We start from the raw sequence: 19,557 nt of genomic DNA, 5'->3' as shown, positions 1-19,557 counted from the left end.
CTATCGTGTATATTTGACGTACCATATCATATATGTTTCACACAATTCACAATGTTTAGACTTTAATAATGTTCAAAATCAATTGTACTAAGCAGCAGCAACAAAAATACAGAACTACAATAGCAACAGAAGCAGCATCATTAATATCTCCTTCAGTGCTTTATAATCAGTTTTACTTCTTTTTCAAATGTCAGTACATCATACCATTTATATAGACACAACGAGCTCTGTAAATGGTATTGAAACTAGAGAATGAGGGCTTTTTAGTGCTTTAAAAGGGATCTTTTTTGTAAACAAGCCTTTGGCTAGGAATATATAACTAAAAACTATGATAAACAATGACAGTGGAACATGATGCAAGATTGTCCAATATAATTTAAACAATATACAGTTTGGAGAGTTCAGGTTAGTTAAGACAGTTTTTAAAAACTTTTAGCAAAATCAGTTTGCAAAAACACAGATAATTTAAAACCACATAATATAAGCTTTATATATGAAAAATGAATAATCTACCATTTATTTAGAGTATGCTGTTTTAGCTTTAAAGCCACTTCATGGTGTCATATAAATACAGCATAAAACATTTTCCTTATATTGCAGTGTTTTCAGCAGAAATGCTTGGATTCCTCACTCAACTATTATTCTATTAACAGATTATATTAACTGATTAATGGGACAGAAACCTGGCAAGTAAAACTGCACTCAAACTACACTGAGACTGTTCATTCTTATAGTTTGATTTATTTGGTCATGTTTGTAATTAGCAAGAGTTAATGTTTTTTTGGCTTTACAGTAAATCGTGTGTATAATATTTTAACAGCTGTGTTATGGTCTGCTTTAGGATATGTTATTAACTCTGGCTAACAGTGAGATCTGAGTGAGGGGTAGGCCACTTTGGCTAAGGGAACCGTGGTGTGGTCTGATGTCACCATGGACGCGCTGCTTTAGACGCCACCGTCTCCGGCGCCGCGTAATCTCGTGCTGAACCTACCAAAGGTCAAAAGTTAGGAAGTATTGAATAAGTGTATTATAATAAAAATGAAATAAGAAATCAAAGATGAAAAGGAGCTAAATGTGTAACATTTATAAGTACTATAGTTAGTGCTGTTTGTTGAATAATGAATTGTGCTGACTACAGAAAAAAATATATATTTGAAGATGAATATCTTCAGGTTCTCTGATTTATCCACTTAATTCTTATTAATCACCTGCTCTATTGGTCTTATTTCAACCTCCAGATAGAAATATTTAATGACTGAGTAAACATAGGTCAGAGACACTTACCTCTCCATTAAGAAAGCAGTATAGAAGTGCTACTATAAAGCCCTGCACAATAGAAGAGATACACAAACAGTCAATTCTCTCAGTGCATGAGCCAAAGTTTTTTAAACTAGTTTATGGTTAATGCCTGGTGTAAAAACATCTGCACATTGGTACAAAAAAAAAAAAAAATCTGTAGAGCTGTTATGAATAAAATACAATAGGACATGCTTATATAGTTAAATAAACAATGATAGGGTATGATAGGTGTTACCTAATCATATTGGAGTATTCAAAAGCAAATTGCATGAATGTATACTAGGTGGATGTGTTAGCAAGACAATGTTGATTTCTCATATTTAATTTTCCAGCACAAGAAGGCCCTTGCAAACAGTGTCAACTTCAAGGCAAATCACAGGTTGATATGAATATGGTCATTCTAATACGCTATTGTTTCTATTGCTATACATGGTAGATGACCCACATGATCTAAGAGTATTAAATAGATTAAAATGAAAGAAAATATTTGTAATTTTTTAAAGAAAAATGAGTCTTGTAGTCTTTGATATGGTGACGTTAACACTTGCAGTTTAAAGGAAGAAACTGCTTTAAAAAAACTATTTCAGACACTTGACCTTGCCATGACCTTGTGCCTTTTTGGAATGATTTCCATCTGCTGTTTATAGTGACATTTCCAAAGACAGTAAATCTAATAAACATTCAAACACTCATTGTTATAGTCCTAAAAATGAATCTTCCAGAGACACAACCTAAAACCAAATATGCTGTGGTATTGGACACTTTGGTACCATGATGTAATTGAAAAATAACGTGTAGGCTGTGGTATAACTTAATGCCATGCCTTATTACAGCCTACCCAGTCATGTTTTATATTTTAGTTAGCAACTGTATAAGCCGTCACCTGTGTGGAGGCCAGGGCAAGCTCGATGGCGTTCCAGATCTGGAAGGTAAGGATGTCAACTCCATCAGGGAAAAAAGTGAAGAGGGCGTACTGCACACCAAACAGTGACACTAGCAGCAGTGTGGACTTGGCCAGCTTCCTTCATGCAATACAGCAGATGAACAGCATCACAAAAGTATGTAAAACTAAAATACAGAATTGTTCCATCTGTTCTGTGTCTTTTTCCTCTTTCCTGTTTGCCTGGAACATTGCATTTTTATATTGCTCTCTGTGCTGGCTGTTTAACTTACTTGTGCTGTTTAAACTCATTTCCAATCATGTCCGGAGCTCTCATCTTGCTTACAATTGTCTGTATGATTCTCAGGAAAAACAGGAGGTTCACCTGAGTGATGTCGAATGAAAACAAACACAGCGAACAAACTTTAGCCAATTCAGGAAATAAATAAACATGCTATTTATATGGTAATGTAACAATTACAACAACAATAAGCTATCAATATTTATGTCATTTAGATCTTGTATATATTTTTGATGAGAGTAGATGAAATGTGACAGGTGAAAGATTTCCAATTATAAAGATGACAGATACAAGTTCTTCCGACTGTGTGAAAGCATGTCTATATTTTGCTTACAGTAATGGACAGGATTACAGGAACTCTCAGAATCCACCAGATCCAGCCTCTGCTTCTTGTCTCCCAACACCTGAAAATGCACACACACACACACACACACACACACACACACACACACACACACACACACACACACACACACACACACACACACACAGAAAAATATCACCAAGATTACTCCATTTAATGAGGTGCAAGTGAAGGGGGTTTCATTTTCCAGCACATGCATCAGTTGCCAGTAATATCAATCAGTTCTGCAATACAAAACATTTTACTGTCACATCTTGCAACATGCAGGTTATGTATTAAGGGGTGTAATTTTCCTATATTTTCACAATTGTCTTATGACTTCATATGTAGGCAGTCAGTCAAAAAATGGAGCCCAGTCTCACAGCATTTCATGATATAGTCACAAAATTTAATCTATTGATTCATGTTCATGGACACAAATTTCCTTTTTTTCATGTCACTTAGCATGACTTTCCACGCAATGTATTTCAATAAGAAGTATTTTTGGTGTTCGGCCATTTTTTTTTCACATGTTCTTTTCTCATTTGTTATTGATTTTTTAATCTTCAAGCACTATAACTCAACATCTAATCAGGAGATTGTATCCTTATTTTTATTGCATTATATTCTGTAAGATACTCGCTGTTATAAACCATCGTCTGTGGTTTGTTCCAGTCAAAATAAGTCAATATATTCTCCATGTTAATTAAGGAGACTGCGTTAATTAGAGAAATACACATTTATTACAGTATAACTCTAATCCTAACCCTAATCCTATATTTTCTGCCTTATTCTCTGATAAAAAAAGATTACATTTGGCATTTTTGTCAGCTTTACATATGATCCTTAGCCTCCACTGCTATGGTGCCGGAGCCAAATGGAGCCAGTCATGCTAAATGACATGAAAAAAAGGGAAATTCGTATCCATTAACACAAATCAATAGATTATAACTTGTAACTATATAACAAAATGGTGTGTGACTGTGTTGAAATATGTCTGGTGTCTTGGGTTTACTTAAAGGCTGTGATATGAATAAAACACTGTAACATGCTGTTATTGGTAATAACTGACTTCAATCCAAACAGTGACCTTGATTCGCTTAATGGTAGGCAGATAAATATATTTTTTTGCAGAAATCTAATAATAATAAATCTGGCAATATGCGAAATTTCAGAACGATACAAATCAGTATATGTCGTAATAAATGACGTGTAATGTAGTGAACATGAAACTATATGTGTATATGTACATGTATTGTGTTTGCCAGTTCAAATTATCAGACAAATGAGGACATTGCAACTATTTGGAAACTTAAGCTTGAACTTCTGTCAATGCTTTACATGATTGTGGCACTATGTTGTATTGATGGTTTGTCTGAACACACCCTTCATCCTCCTCCAGATATTTGGCGACACTCCACATAATGACGATGAACATAGGCGTGCCTGAGTGAAAATGAACACAGCCAAAGTTTATCTCAGCAGTACAAGATTGCACATTTATCATTCACATTTACATTATATTTATGGCATTACAACACTATCCAGAGCGTCTTGCAATTATGATAAGTTATAAATATATTATATATATATATATATATATATATATATATATATATATATATATATATATAGTCAGAAGTTTAAGATTAATGTCCTTGCTGCCCAACAGTAGCAGCTTGGTGATGCTGGGATTAAAAAATAAATAAAAACATAATTCCGATCAGAAATCCAACACCTTAACCACTGATCTATCACATGCCAGTCTAATTAATTATTATAACATTAAATAATAGTGAATTGTTGCTAAAAGAACAAAACACCATGTACATATTTGTATGTGTGCTTAAGAGATTTTAATGTTTGCTAGCGTATTTGAGAGAAATGTGCAAAAAGAGATTCTGGAATCCACAGGGCAAATATTGGCAGCCTTCTTGAAAAGGAGCAACATTTTTTTTTTTTTTAAATAAAAAATCGTTTTTCTTTAAATTGAACCTAAAATATTTTTATACGGTGATGTTTTTTTAAATTACGTGATTCAATGTTATCGCCTTCCTAAAATTAATATTTTTAAATACATTTAATTAATTACAGAAGAAAGTATTGTATACCAATCATCTGTCTCTTGTTTAGTTTACTGCATGTTTATCAATGCCAGTAAGATTTTACTTGCTTAATAACTTCATTTCTGGTCAACAAGATTTTCTGTAGTCAGAAAGCAATTGGTGGTGCAGTGAGTAGCATTAATCTGACTGCTCCAGGGCCTCTGGTTTGTTTCTTAGGTTATTGTCTGGGTGGAGTTTTGCATGTTCATATCCATGTTGAATCAAAAACCTCTGGGTCATTAGTTGGATGAGCTACAGAAGTAATTTATTGTGACATACCCCAGCCAAAGCTGATGTACCACTGCCGGCGTTTTCTTGGGGAATGTAAAGACAGGTGAATGAGGCTATGCAGGTAATGGCCCTCTACCAGCAACCAGCTATAGTTGGCCAGTATGCCAAAATTTGAAAAAATCAGTGCAACCTTACAGCCAACCTGAAAGAAATTACAAATTCATAATTTACAGTCAGTAAATAACACATTTATCTATGTTAACTGATAATGTAAATTATATATTGCTATAACTATAATGTGTATTCCAGTGGCGGGCCGTGCATTTGGTACCTGGGCCTTCAGTGTGGAGAGAGAGAGAGAGAGAGAGAGAGAGAGAGAGAGAGAGAGAGCGTGAAAACCATTTTACTAAAGCAAGAAACCCAGTTAAGACTCCAAACCTCTACACTACAACTGTGAGGCAAATTTGAAATCTGATTGGTTAAAGAAACAGACCCATTGATAATATTCTCTATGGTAAAAGAGCCAGCAGTACTGACTTTAAAGGTACTGGGCAGATTAGATTGACATGGCAGCATATAGAGGCTAAAATCTGATTGGACAAAAACATCTAACATCCACATACACGTACTGGAAGCATTGCAGCCAAAAGAAACACTACAAAATGAAGAGAATTACCTGTTGGAAATAAATTAATACAATTTTATGGAACAAATATTAGAATTTAAGTTGTAAATGTAGGTCAGTGCTTCTGATAGTGTTTAGGCCAGCAGAGAAGGCTTTGCTGGCGCTGACCGCCCACCACTGGTGTATTCCTAATTTATGTGGGCATATTTTATGCAAAAGAGTGCTGTGTGTACCGGGTGAGATTCACAGTGGTAATAATCCTGTGATTTGTGTAGCGCCGCATCTCTGATGAAAATGAAAACAGCTCGCAAAATGAAGGACAGAAAGAGCTGCATGTGGATGAAATTCCGTGTGCAGTGGAGTTTTCTGAGAAAAGGAAACATTCCGTAATGTATTTTTGTTAATGACAGATTTATTAGGCTTATATTAAAGGTACTATACACACACTTACAAGGCTGTACCTGAACACACACAGCAGCATGATAGCAATGGTGAGGGAGATCACAGAGATGCTGTACCCCAATGAGTACATGATCTTTACCCATATGAAGTACTCATGTGACACCAGCATCTACACACACACACACACACACACACACGCACACACACACACATATACACATACACTAGACTAAACAAGTCATAAATATCACAGGTTTTTATGCTGATTTTATGGATTAGGGCAGAATAGTATTTTATATATATATATATATATATATATATATATATATATATATATATATATATATATATATATTTCATTATTTTTTTCAAGCTGATATCAGTCTACTACATCTGCAGCAAAGAATGAAAACTATGCATGATTTTTTTTCTCTATTTATTTAGGAATTCTAGCTCCTTATGTTATTAAGCAAACAGCAATTCAGAAATACAGTAATCCCCCACTTTACCTCGGTTCGAATCTCATGCCCTGGTTTATCGCGGAATTGCATTTCTCTTGCGGATAGCACGATAGACCAAAAAACTTATAGGGAATTGTTTTTATGGAGTTTTATGTTGAAATAATTAAATGTTTTAATAAAAATATAATTATTGATTATAAAATGTTTATACAGTACAGTACAAATAGCATTTTTGGGTCAGTTTATTGCGGTTTTTCGTTTATCGCGGGAAGGTTTTGGAACATAACCACCACGATAAACAGGGGATTACTGTATATTTAACACCTTCACCATGCAATGTCTAGTACATTATCACTAGCATGTTACAATTTATCAAGGAAATTCATTGTTAGCCAATGAAGGCGGGCCAGAACTATTGTAGAATTTTAACAACATTAAAACATTTATGACGTATGAATATTCCTGGCTGAAATTCTTAAAAGAAGGTGTTTTCCAGAATTTCAACCTCAGCACAGACAGTTAGTTGATTAAAATTGGGAAACATCTGCTACAAGATTTTATGTATCTTTTTTTGAAAGCCTTTTGGAACCATGACACCAGCTAGTGTTTTGGAATAATAAATCACTCAAACTACCCAGACGTGTCTGCAAAAAAAACCACAGACACCACAATTGAAGTAAAGTGCTCCTTACGTTTACTCATTCCTGACAGGCTCCAGACAAGCCAGGCCTCCATGACTAATGCAAGCAAACAAGGAATGCCATAGTCTAAACATGATGACAAATTCATGGATAATTCCCTATACATGAAGCAAGGTCAAGTATTTTTAGCAATATATTTACAGCAATGAACTGAAAATTCATTCATTTGGACTGATTTAGATTTTCCAAAGCCCTCTCTCTCTCTCTCTCTCTCTCTCTCTCTTTCTCACACTCTCTCTTTCTCCCATTGTTGAGCATAACCTGCTACTAAAGTACTATACTGTCCCATTCTGCTCTTCAGAACTGCTGGATCCACCCTGATGCCCTATTTCATTGCTGCTGAGGATGGCTCTACACAGATTTCCCACGATGGTACAACTTACCATGAGGATGGCTTTGGACTTTTGACAGTTTTGCTACTGTGACCATCAGTGAACAGCTGATAACTTCAGAAATGATTAAACTATAATGAATGAATGTCCACACAGATGAGGATGAATTTCTTATTGTGTAAGTTTCCCTCAGGTTTCCTCACACATCTAATTGAGTTCCTTGCCGTTATTGCTTCTAGCTTGTTGATTAGGGATACATTTATGAAATTTAAATGTGTATTCATAAATCTGTTTATTCCTGTTAAGCTGCTTTGTGCATTGTTAAAAGTATTAAAAAGGACAGAATATTGTGTCTGCTGAAGATAACTGGAAAAATATTGATGAAAATGAACAGATTTTAACCCTATACGCGAGTTTCAACTAACAAGAATGAGTGTTTTCAGAACAAATCAATTTGTTGAAATTCTTGTCTCTAGTAATCAAAGCTAGTACACCACACATCAAGATTAGGTTGAAAATGCTGCCAAATTACTTTAAACCAGTATTATGTCTGAGGTTGTGGTAATCATACCATTTCTGAGGGAGGGTGCACTATGCCATTCTCAGATCCGCAGGCCAGCATATACGGTGGGAACGGATCAGACCAGCCATTCTCTGTACAATTTCTCCTTATACTTCCTGTTCATTTGGATAAATGCATACATCATCTATAATAACATATCTGTGCTGAATTATTTTAATTACGAAAAAGCACCAAGAAACTAACCTTTGACCCTTAGAAAGGTTGGGCATTTTTGAGAAATCACATCTCCAATCTTTGCATGAGGCCAGCAGTTCACATCATCCCATAATGCACTGCAGCCTGCAGGGGTTATATAAGGAGAGATGATTGCATTAGCATTAATTGTCTTTGAACATTATGAGCACAGAATGTTTACCATTTGGCAGACATGCTTTGCTTTTTAAAGTTCATAGGTTAATAATGAAAAAAAAAACATTATGTTTTTGTTCAGAATGATGAGAAATAAACAAAATGTTTTTTGCCGATAATGCTTACAGGAAATAAATATCTCTACATCAGCCAAAAATATCTTACAAGTGAATCTCCAAAACTCCTCTGAAACTTTTTTATTCACTTTAATATTTAGCCCTAAACATGTGCATCATATACAATAATGTGATAACCGATAATGCAATCTAAATAGTCTCCTCATGTGTAGTAGCTGTAATTGGGTAAGCCAGCCAGAAGATACAATCAGTCAGAAGGAATCAGGAACTACACACATACACAACAACACACAGTATCAATCAACCCAGAGGAGTCATTCACATGCTGATGAATGTTTTCCTTTTAAGACAGCAGACATTAAGGATTCAACCATTCTCTCTACTGCTGTAACATCTTGGTTCTCTGATGTATAGCAGGAATACACAGGCAGCTTGTTATTGTAAGTGTGTTTCACACAGGTTGAAATAAATGTGGATCTCTCTGTCTTGGATGATATATGTGATGATTGAGAGAGAGAGAGAGAGAGAGAGAGAGAGAGAGAGAGAGAGAGAGAGAGAGAGACCTGTTTTGCATTTTAGTGTTATTTTAATGTCAATGCACTGACAGATCAGTATTTATAGTGTGTGTACAAGCCTGGTTGCTGACAGCCCTAGTAACAATTATGCAGGTCTAAATATGAAATTTATGCAGAATTTACAGGATATTTAATTTTTTATTATTGCATTTCAACAACAATAAATGCAGCAACAGAAATTAAATATCCTGTAAATGTCTAAGGAAATACTGACTCAGTGACAATGTTCAGGTTGGGCATGGGAACCGGTTGGGGTGAATGAGGGTACATGTTTAATATCATAACAATGCATTATGGTGTTTATTTAGCATATTTGCTAACCATATATGTGTACTGTACATATTTAAAATATAACTCAAAATGTATTGTTTATCCACCTTACTAATGCATTCAAGTATTTAGTATTTAATACACACATATGTAAAAGTGTGTATGAAATACCTGTGGAGTTAGTGTGTGTAATGTTTTCTTGGTGGATGATGTTGTTGCACTTCTCCTCCTCCTGAAGCCACATGTACTCTGGATCACACTCTAAAGGGATGGATTTTACCTGCATACACAAAAACAATCATTTATATTAGACTGCTAGGTAGTCATTCAATATGAATTTTTAAAATAATCTAATTTCTGACCCTAAGGATCCAGTCTTAAATGTTTGTGTGCGTTTTTTTAGCTTAATACATGTTAGATATTTTAGATGCTACCACATTACATATAAAGCTGGGCAAATATTGGTTTTGCAAAATCAAGCGCAAACTTTGTATATCAATAACCATGAGGGGAAAATATCATATTCAAACTATTAGACAAAAAAAAAAACATAAAAAGTAAAAAAAATAAAGAAATATTAAATATTCATTAGATTATTATAGTAGAAATTGTTCAACAAAAGTGCATATTTCATAATAGCAAAATTAATACAAGATGTTTGAGGCGAGCTAGATTTATATAAATGTTTCTTCATGTGTAAGTTACGATGTGGTGACGCAATTATAATTTGATTTTATTTTCCTGGTTATATTATATGCAATAAATGTGGGCTTGCACATACAATGTAACTGTTCGTTTCAGAGGTTTTGGGTAGTGTTTTTGGATTATGTATTCGTTGTTGAAGGTAATTTTTAATTGAATTATATTAAACATATACAATAACCTCTGGCCAAGCTGCAAATAAGAAGCCACAAAGAAAACGTGTTGTTTTAAGGTATTCGACACTAAAAGCAATGTCCTAATAAATGCTGCTCAAAACAGTTGCTTAAAAAGGTGTCAAAAAATTACTAAGTTGTATAATACAGACAATTTATAAACCATCTGATTACTTGTGGACTTCATTGCAATATTTGCCATTAAATACGCATTATTACTCAATAAACTGCAGAAAAATAATTTCATAATATGATAAATAACTCACAGGTGTACAGAAGGTGAGGAGAGCCGCTATTGCAGCTCTGTGAAACTTTGAAAGCTTCATTATGCTGGAGTTAAAGCGCCGCTCTCAGCTGTTCCTGCTGCACAGATGTTAACCTTCCCTTCTCGAAATAGCACGCATGTCTTCTCAAAAACCCATGTGGACATTTCTAGGCTTGTCTCTCGCATGGATGTGTGATGAACATCTGTCCAGGTCGAACAAATCACAGCTTTACACTTAAAGAAGTTAAAATGGCAATCCCTTCAAACCGTCCACCATGAAACGTGATCGCATCCTGTACTCGAAGATTCGATTACATCCCGTACTCGATCACTGACCACAAGATCCTGGATTATTTGACCGACTGGAAGCTCGTGTTACATACAGGCAGCGTCATGTGAATATCATACAGTCCGAGTCGCTTCCCATTTCTTGGTACCTTGAACCCTTGATCCCTCCCTCGGCCCCATCCCCTAAATAGGGAAGAAGAAAAAACTGGTAGGTCACAGTGATTTCCGACTTCCTCAAACATCCTTCATTATTTATGTCACCTTGTAAGACCAGACAAGCAATCATCCTAAATAAATCTATTACTGCTAACCTTGTGTGCGCTTCTGCAAGGGAGCACTAATGTAATGAGTTTCACTATGATCTAAATCATACTCTCTGGGTCTCAGGTGGTTACTCACTGCTGTTCTCTTATTTTGGAGAAAATTGGGAATTCTCATGGAATAGTGTTTGCGTTTAACCTTTAGACATACTAAGAACAACCGAAGAAGAGCATTGAGTGTGTTACATTTATCAAATCACTATTCATTAATTCATTTTGCACCTATAGGAAATGTATTTACCGGGCAGTTTGTTTACCTACTTGTTTTGGACAATGGGAGAAAACATAGAACACAGAGGAACGGCAACACATTAGAAGCCTGACTTTGTTGTCTCTGATTTAACACTATACATGCTGTGCCACTGTGCATACACAGCTATTACAGAAGTCAGGAAAAGTATACGTGGAAAGTGGTAGCTCATTGAAAGTTTGGGGGTTGGTGTGTAAATATTATTATTATTATTATTATTATTATTATTATTATTATATACACTCACTGGCCACGCTATTAGGTACACCTGTCCAACTGCTCGTTAACGCAAATTTCGAATCGGCCAATCACATGGCAGCAACTCAATGCATTTAGGCATGTAGACCTGGTCAAGACGATCTGCTGCAGTTCAAACCGAGCGTCAGAATGGGGAAGAAAGGTGATTTAAGTGACTTTGAACATGGTCTGCTTATTTCAGAAACTGCTGATCCACTGGGATTTTCACGTACAACCATCTCTAGCGTTTACAGAGAATAGTCCGAAAAAGAAAAAATATCCAGGGAGCGGCAGTTCTGTGGGCGCAAATGCCTTGTTGATGCCAGAGGTCAGAGGAGAATGGCCAGACTGGTTCGAGCTGATAGAAAGGCAACAGTAACTTAAAAAAACACTCGTTACAACTGAGGTATGCAGAAAAGCATCTCTGAACGCACAACACAACGAACCTTGAGGCGGATGGGCTACAGCAGCAGAAGACCACACCGGGTGCCACTCCTGACAGCTAAGAACAGGAAACTGAGGCTACAGTTCGCACAGGCTCACCAAAATTGGACAATAGAAGATTGGAAAAACGTTGCCTGGTCTGATGAGTCTAGATTTCTGCTGCAACATTCGGATGGTAGGGTCAGAATTTGGCGTCAACAACATGAAAGCATGGATCCATCCTGCCTTGTGTCAACGTTTCAGGCTGGTGGTGGTGGTGTAATGGTGTGGGGGATATTTTCTTGGCCCATTAGTACCAATTAAGCATCGTGTCAATGCCACAGCCTACCTGAGTATTGTTGCTGACCATGTCCATCCCTTTGTGACCACAGTTTACCCTACTTCCAACAGGATAACGCGCCATGTCATAAAGCGTGAATCATCTCAGACTGGTTTCTTGAACATGACAATGAGTTCACTGTACTCAAATGGCCTCCACAGTCACCAGATCTCAATCCAATAGAGCACCTTTGGGATGTGGTGGAACAGGAGATTCGCATCATGGATGATTAAGTCAGTTCTGAAGGCAAAATGGGATCCAACCCGGTACTAGAAAGGAGTACCTAATAAAGTGCCCGGTGAGTGTATATATTTATAATAAAGGTGATATAAATATCATATTCCACCTGTTGCCTCACAGTAAACTCTGAGAAACTATTATTTGTAATATTCTCCTACATTCTTTCTGACACCTGTGTTCTAACCTTACTGGTGTGTTTGGTTTTGTGATGTCTTCATAGGTTTTCACTGGGTTATCTGGTTTCTTTCATACCTTCCCCCCAAAAAAAGTACTGGTATGAACTGTTTTTCTCTAACCCCTATATGTGAATGTACTCTATGTGCATAATTCCTTGTGACTGATTGTCGTTCCATCCAGGTTGTATCCCAACCTAGCGCCTAGTGATCCAGGATAGACTCTGAATACACTGCAAACCCAAAACAGCGACATTTACTTAACAATCAATAAAACGTTTGTAATAGTGACTGAATTCTGTTTACTGTGCTGATATATTTTCTAGGCACATGTATCTAGGTATAGTTGACAACGTGCAGGACATTGAATTGGAGCCACTGAAAGACATGAGAGAGTAAAGGTCATTTCAATTTACACTTACTTATAAAATAACTGAAGGTGAAAATCTGTAAAGTGCAGCTATAAATCTAATGTTGGGTGCCATAAACTTGGCACTAACTGTTGTTCTGTATCTGGATACTGTCCTCACCAGTCCTGACCCACTAGCTAGTTTTTCCTTATAACACAACAACTACCATATTGCTGGTTCAGATGTTCTGTAGTAGTGTATTGGTGTAATCAACTTTACTCATGGTATCTACTCTAATGCAAAGGAAGTTCTCCTTCTGTCATTGTTCTCTGTCCCTCTGTAAACAGTAGAGAGATTAGCAGATAGAGATTATTGCTGTTCTGGCCCCTCCCCAGTAACCAACACAAACACAAGAAGCTGATTGCACACACTTATGTATTACGTATTAGGGGTATGTGAAAGAGGGAAAGATGTGGCTGCTCTATCAGACAAATGTGTTTATACATAATCCATTTGACGTAATTCCGGTTCTCTCGTGAAGCTCTTTATAGCTACTGCCACTTTTGCTTGGAATAAGGACAGGACAGTGATCTAGGATGTTTGTGTATCTCAATCTTATAGTAATCTTTACTAGTGTAGTGGAGCAACCGTGTAGGTTTTTTCTCCAACATGCATCTCTGTGATTGATAAATGACTGTTTTATGGAGTTGATAACAGTCATTTTTCAACAGAGAAACATGGGTGTGTGAGAGAGAGAGAGAGAGAGTGTGAGATAAAGCTTTGGAAAGGATCTGTTCAGGATTTGATCTCAGTAATCATCAGGGGGAAAAGAAATGCTCTTCCAACAAGCAATTTTAAACAAGTATCTCTCTTACACACACACAAACACACACGCTCTGTGATGGAGCTCAGACTGTGTACACTAAAAACTGCACTATTTACCATAACACACCTTGTATGTGCCCAAACCGGCTTTGCCAACATCTCATAGTGCCATCAGAGTTTTAGAAAAGTAATCAGAATAGAATTCATCCAGTAATACCCAGTATTAGCCACACTGTGCATGATGGTACAGCTTACTTACTAACAACACCTTGTTTGCAGGGTACAAAAAGTCAAACGATATGACGTAAGTAGCTGGGTAAATGCTTGTATCATTAGGCAGCTCTCACTAAGTGGCTTTTGTCATATCAGTAAAACAGCTCTCATATCAGCAAAAAGGCAGCAACACTGAATCTGGTCTGTGTTACAGTGTTCTTTGACAAAGCCCTGCATTAATGAATGCAGATTCTGTAGTGGTACCTAAAGCATAGCCCCAGGAGAGAGTTAGCAAGGAGGCAACCGCCATTAAGCTAATGAGGAAATAAATAAACTATAATAGTTTTCCCATGTTTATAACAACACAAAATTGTGTGATGATATTTAAGCCAAGTACAACTAAACAGCTGTTAAGTTCAGATAAAGCCATAGATGTATACAATTTGATTGTGTAAAGTCTAAAGACAGTATAAAAATATGACAAGAGTCAGCTAAAGATTCATTTTTGAAGTTTGTGTATGTAAGCCAAGTTCAACAGAAACAACTGAATGAATGAGGAAAATTCTCAAAGAAATATACAGTGGAACCCGGTTATCTCGACCTCGGTTATCTCGACAACCCTATTAAGTCGACGTTTTTGAAGTGGAACCGGCAAATTCTCGCTTTGTCTTAGCATTTTTTATCGGTTATGTCGATTCTTTTATGTCGCCGAACCCTGATATCTCGAGCACAAGGGGGGAAAAATTTGCCATTTAACATCGGTTATCTCGGTGCAGCCGCAGAAGAACTCGCGGGTGTTGTATTGTATACTGGTGAATCTCTGCTGTTAGTTAGTGCACATATGCCTTTTGTTGTTAAATTTTATGCGATGAACGGAGGCGAAGCCGCTTGGCGGCGCGGAACGTGGGATGAGCAGCAAAAGCATAGAATGAACAACGGCAGGATCGGGGGGGAATCCGCGGTGCGCTTTGGGAAGAAAAGAGCAGCCGTTAAGAGAGTGCCGGTGGAAATGGCACGTACCGGGATACACATGAGCGATAACAACGACCGCCGTGAACCAACATATACCAACAATAACGGACAGTGAGAGTGTGGAAGTTTAAATAGGAGCTGGTGATGATGCTAAACGAGCACCATATGTGCGCGATTGAAGCTGGGAGCTTCAGAGAAAGCGGCCGAGAAAGCACCTGACACGCTGAAGGGGGCCGAAGGGGGCGTGGCAGGTGGATTCCTGACAGATAAACATGTACTGTATGTATTTTTATAGCATGCCTTCATCAAACAAATCGCGGCAACGCTGATGTGTAAAAAAAAAACTTCAAAAACACGTGCATGCACATTCTCATTTATTAACGCACATCATGTACATAAAGAAATTTCAAGCACGTTATATATTGCCGCCATTTTGATTTTCGTTTATCTCGATCATTGGTTATCTCGATGCTTTTTTGGCGACCCCCTAGGACATCGACATAACCAGGTTCCACTGTATATTTATAGAGGTAGACTTTACAAATTTAAATGCTTGTTTTATCTCTCTGTATCACACAGATTGAACACGCAAGTCAAGTCAAGTCAAGTCAAGTCAAGAAGCTTTTATTGTCATTGTAACCATTTATAGCTGACGCAGTACAGAACAAAATGAGACAACGTTCCTCCAGAACCCTGGTGCTACATAAAACAACATAAAGCTACATAACAGAAAAACAGCGCTAAGGACTAGTAAGCGTCCTTGCCACATAAAGTGCATCGTGTGCAAGCTGGTGCAAACATTGCAAGATAGACAGTGCAAAGATAACACAAGACAGTGTAGGACAAATACACAAAACACAAAATAGCACTGCCAGTAAACCTACTGTATATTATACAGACCTACTGTATATTATACAGTTGTATATATGTATATGTATGTATTATACTCCAGCTAGAACACAGAGAAAACAATCAGTATGTTTACTTCAGAATGTGTTTTATTTCTTAGCTTTATTTCTGTATATTATTGAACAGTTTTCAAATATTAGGCAATTCACACCAAAAAACGTGTATGTGGGTGTCATTATAGAAAATGCATCAAAAACACGGTGGTGTGATGCCTTTACTACTCCTAATCAAAATGTAAACAATAATTACATTTTGTATTTACTAATAATTTAATAAACTAATACAAAATTTATTGATACTTATTTTTTTTAAAAAGGAGGATTATAGGGTGACGTATAAGAGTGGAGGAAGGTGCACACAGGTGGACTATGTTCTATGTAGGAGATGCAACCTGAAGGAGATTGGAGACTGTAAGGTTTTGCCAGGGGACAGTGTAGCTAGACAACATCGGATGGTGGTCTGTAGAATGGCTTTGGAGGTGACGAATAAGAGGAGGAGAGTAAGGACTGAAAAAAGAATAAGATAGTGTAAACTAAAGGAGAAAGACTGTAGAGAGAGATTCAGGGAAGAGGTCAGACAGGGGCTCGGTGGTGGTGAAGAGGTGCTGGAGACTACTGTTACTTCTGCTACTGCAGAAGTGATAAAGGAGACAGCTAGAAAGGTACTTGGTGTGACTTCTGGAAATAGAAAGAAAGACAAAGAGACATGGTGGTGTTATAAGGAAGTGTAGGAAAGCATAAGGAAAAAGAGATTGGCAAAACAGAATTGGGTTCGGCAGAGAGATGAGAAAAGTAGGCAGGAGTACAAGGAGATGCGGCAGCAGGTGAAGAGGGATGTGGAAAAAGCCAAGGAAAAGGCATATGAGGAGCTGTATGTGAAGTTGGACACTAAGGAAGGAGAAAAGGATTTATACCGATTGGCCAGGCAGAGGGACCGAGCTGGGAGGGATGTGCTGCAAGTTAGAGCAATAAAAGATGGAGGTGAAAATGTGTTGACTAATGATGAAAGTGCGTTGAGAGGATGAAGGGAGTATTTTGAGCGGCTGATGAACAAGGAAATTGAGAGAGAGAGAAGGTTGGATGATGTGGAGATGGTGAAGAAGGAATTTGATAGGATTATTAAGGAGGGAGTGAGAGCAGTGCTTAAGAGGATGAAAAGTCGATGCCTGAGGAATGGAGAAGGAGTTTGCTGGTACTGGTTTTTAGGAATAAGGGAGATGTGCAGACCTGCAGTAACTACAGGGAAATTAAGTTGATTAGTCACACTATGAAGTTATGGGAAAAAGTAGTGGAAGCCAGGCTGAGAGAAGAAGGGACCATCTGTGAGCAGCAGTATGGTTTCATGCTTAGGAAGAGCACCACAGACCCATTATTTGCTTTGAAAATGTTGATTGAGAAGTATAGAGAAGGTCAGAAGGAGTTGTATCATGTGTTTCTGGATTCAGAGAAAGTGTATGACAGGGTGCAGAGAGAGGAGTTGTGGTAACGTATGATGAAGTCAGGTGTGTCAGAGAAGTATGTGAGGGTGGTGCAGGACATGTATGAGGACAGTGTGACAGCAGTGAAGTGTGCAGAAGAAACGACAGACTGGTTCAAGGTGAAGGTTGGACTGCATCAAGGATCAGCTCTGAGCCCTTTCCTGTTTGCAATGGTGATGGGCAGGTTGATGGACGAGGTCAGACAGGAGTCTCCGTGGACTATGTTGTTTGCGGATGATATTGTGATTTGTTGTGAGAGTAGGTAGCAGGTGGAGAGCTGGAGAAACATGCTGGAGAGAAGGGGAATGAAAGTCAGTAGGAGTAAGATAGAGTACATGTGTGGAGGAGTTGAGGTACCTGGGGTCAACAGTGCAAAGTAATGGAGAGTGTGTTGGAGAAGTGAAGAAAAGAGTGCAGGCAGGGTAGAGTGGGTTGGAGAAGTTTGGCAGAAGTGCTTTGTGATAGAATGGTATCTGTAAGAGTGAAAGGGAAAGTTTATAGGACAGTGGTGAGACCTGCGATGTTGTATGGTTTAGAGACAGTGACATTGAGTAAAAGACAGGAGGTGGAGCTGGAGGTAGCAGAGCTGAAGATGGTGAGGTTTTCGTTAAGAGTGACGATGATTAACAGGATTAGAAATTAGTTTATCAGAGGGACAGCGCATGTAGGATGTTTTGGAGACAAGGTGAGGGAGGCACGATTGAGATGCTTTAGACGTGCAGAGGAGGAACATGGGGTATATTGGTAGGAGAATGCTGAGGGTGGAGCCACCAGGAAGGAGGAAAAATGAAAGGCCAAGGAGAAGCTTTATAGATATAGTGAGGGAAGACATGCAGGTAGTTGGGTTGAAAGAGGCAGATGTAGAGGACAGGGGGATATGGAGACGGATGATCCGCTGAGCGACCCCTAATGGGAGAAGCCGAAAGAAGAAGAAGAAGAATTTAATGAACACTTTTGTACAATTTTCTTTTACATTCAATTCTGTGGAATATACTAGATATAAAATATTAAGTATAAAGTATATCAGCCGCTGGGTAATCTGCACATTCACACAAAAGTAAAAAAAAAACTTCAGTGGTCTTTAATCAAAGTGCCTACCAGATCTGTAGCATATGTTGATAAACACACAGAATAGAAGTTTCTGAATGGTTTTTGAATTACTTTAATAAATATTCTACAAACTTGTGGATAGTTTTCCAATTCAACATTTTTTTTTTTGCATAACTTATTAAAATCTGGATAATATTATATTAGAATATGAACACTCAAAGGAATGTGCATTACATTTACATCTACATGCGCATTTACATTACATTTGCATCTGCATTACATTTAATCTCCCATTAAGGAGATTAAATGTAATGCAGATGCAAATGTAATGTAAATTGCACTTCTTGCAATTCCCATGTTGTACATCCATGGGTACTTGCAATACCCAAGTTTCATTACTGACTCTTAAAGTACAACCCTAATTTCAAAAGAGATGGGACACTGTGTAAACATAAATAAAAACAGAATGCAATGATTTGCAAAGCTCATAAATCACTATTCTATTCACAATGAAACAAAATAAACCATATTAAATGTTTAAACTAAACATTTTAAGGAAAAGGTTCTTTTGAATATGATGGCTGCAACAGGTCAAAAAAATGTTGGGACAGGGCCATATTTATTACTTTGTAGTATCATGTCTTCTGTATACATCTAAGAACTGAGGAGACCAGTTGCTAAAGTTTTGGCTTATGTTGTTTTATATGTGTCTGACACAGGATTGTAGCTGATTGTAGCAAAAGTTCTGGGTGTTCTGATAACAAGTCAGATGTTCCATCTCCTCTTTAGTCCAGATGACATGGTGTCCATGACTCGC

At 37.4% G+C, this 19,557-nt stretch overlaps 1 protein-coding gene across 1 annotated transcript; it reads right to left on the bottom strand.

The window, feature by feature from the left end:
* Nucleotides 1–45: 45 nt before the first annotated feature.
* On the bottom strand, nucleotides 46–11,068 carry LOC124383386 (secretin receptor). Its single transcript, XM_046845987.1, has 13 exons — nucleotides 10,675–11,068; nucleotides 9,705–9,813; nucleotides 8,447–8,542; nucleotides 8,252–8,358; nucleotides 6,246–6,355; nucleotides 6,018–6,150; nucleotides 5,208–5,361; nucleotides 4,209–4,269; nucleotides 2,815–2,884; nucleotides 2,473–2,564; nucleotides 2,183–2,321; nucleotides 1,285–1,326; nucleotides 46–987 (listed from the first exon to the last, which is right to left on the bottom strand). The coding sequence occupies exons 1-13, from the start codon at nucleotides 10,732–10,734 to the stop codon at nucleotides 838–840; spliced, it is 1,323 nt and encodes a 440-aa protein (XP_046701943.1). The 5' UTR covers nucleotides 10,735–11,068; the 3' UTR covers nucleotides 46–837.
* Between the last annotated feature and the right edge of the window lie 8,489 nt (nucleotides 11,069–19,557).

Source organism: Silurus meridionalis, chromosome 3 (genome assembly GCF_014805685.1).
Source record: "Silurus meridionalis isolate SWU-2019-XX chromosome 3, ASM1480568v1, whole genome shotgun sequence".
Classification (NCBI taxonomy): domain Eukaryota; kingdom Metazoa; phylum Chordata; class Actinopteri; order Siluriformes; family Siluridae; genus Silurus; species Silurus meridionalis.
This window is presented reverse-complemented; position numbering and strand designations above follow the sequence as displayed.

Excerpts from the sequence above, each read along its gene's own strand:
- LOC124383386 (XM_046845987.1), bottom strand. The coding sequence starts at position 10,734 with ATGAAGCTTTCAAAGTTTCACAGAGCTGCAATAGCGGCTCTCCTCACC. Across the intron at positions 8,359-8,446 it reads AACCTTTCTAAGGGTCAAAG|GAAGTATAAGGAGAAATTGT; the intron begins GTTAGTTTCTTG and ends CCAAATGAACAG. Across the intron at positions 2,322-2,472 it reads AATGAGTTTAAACAGCACAA|GAAGCTGGCCAAGTCCACAC; the intron begins GTAAGTTAAACA and ends TATTGCATGAAG.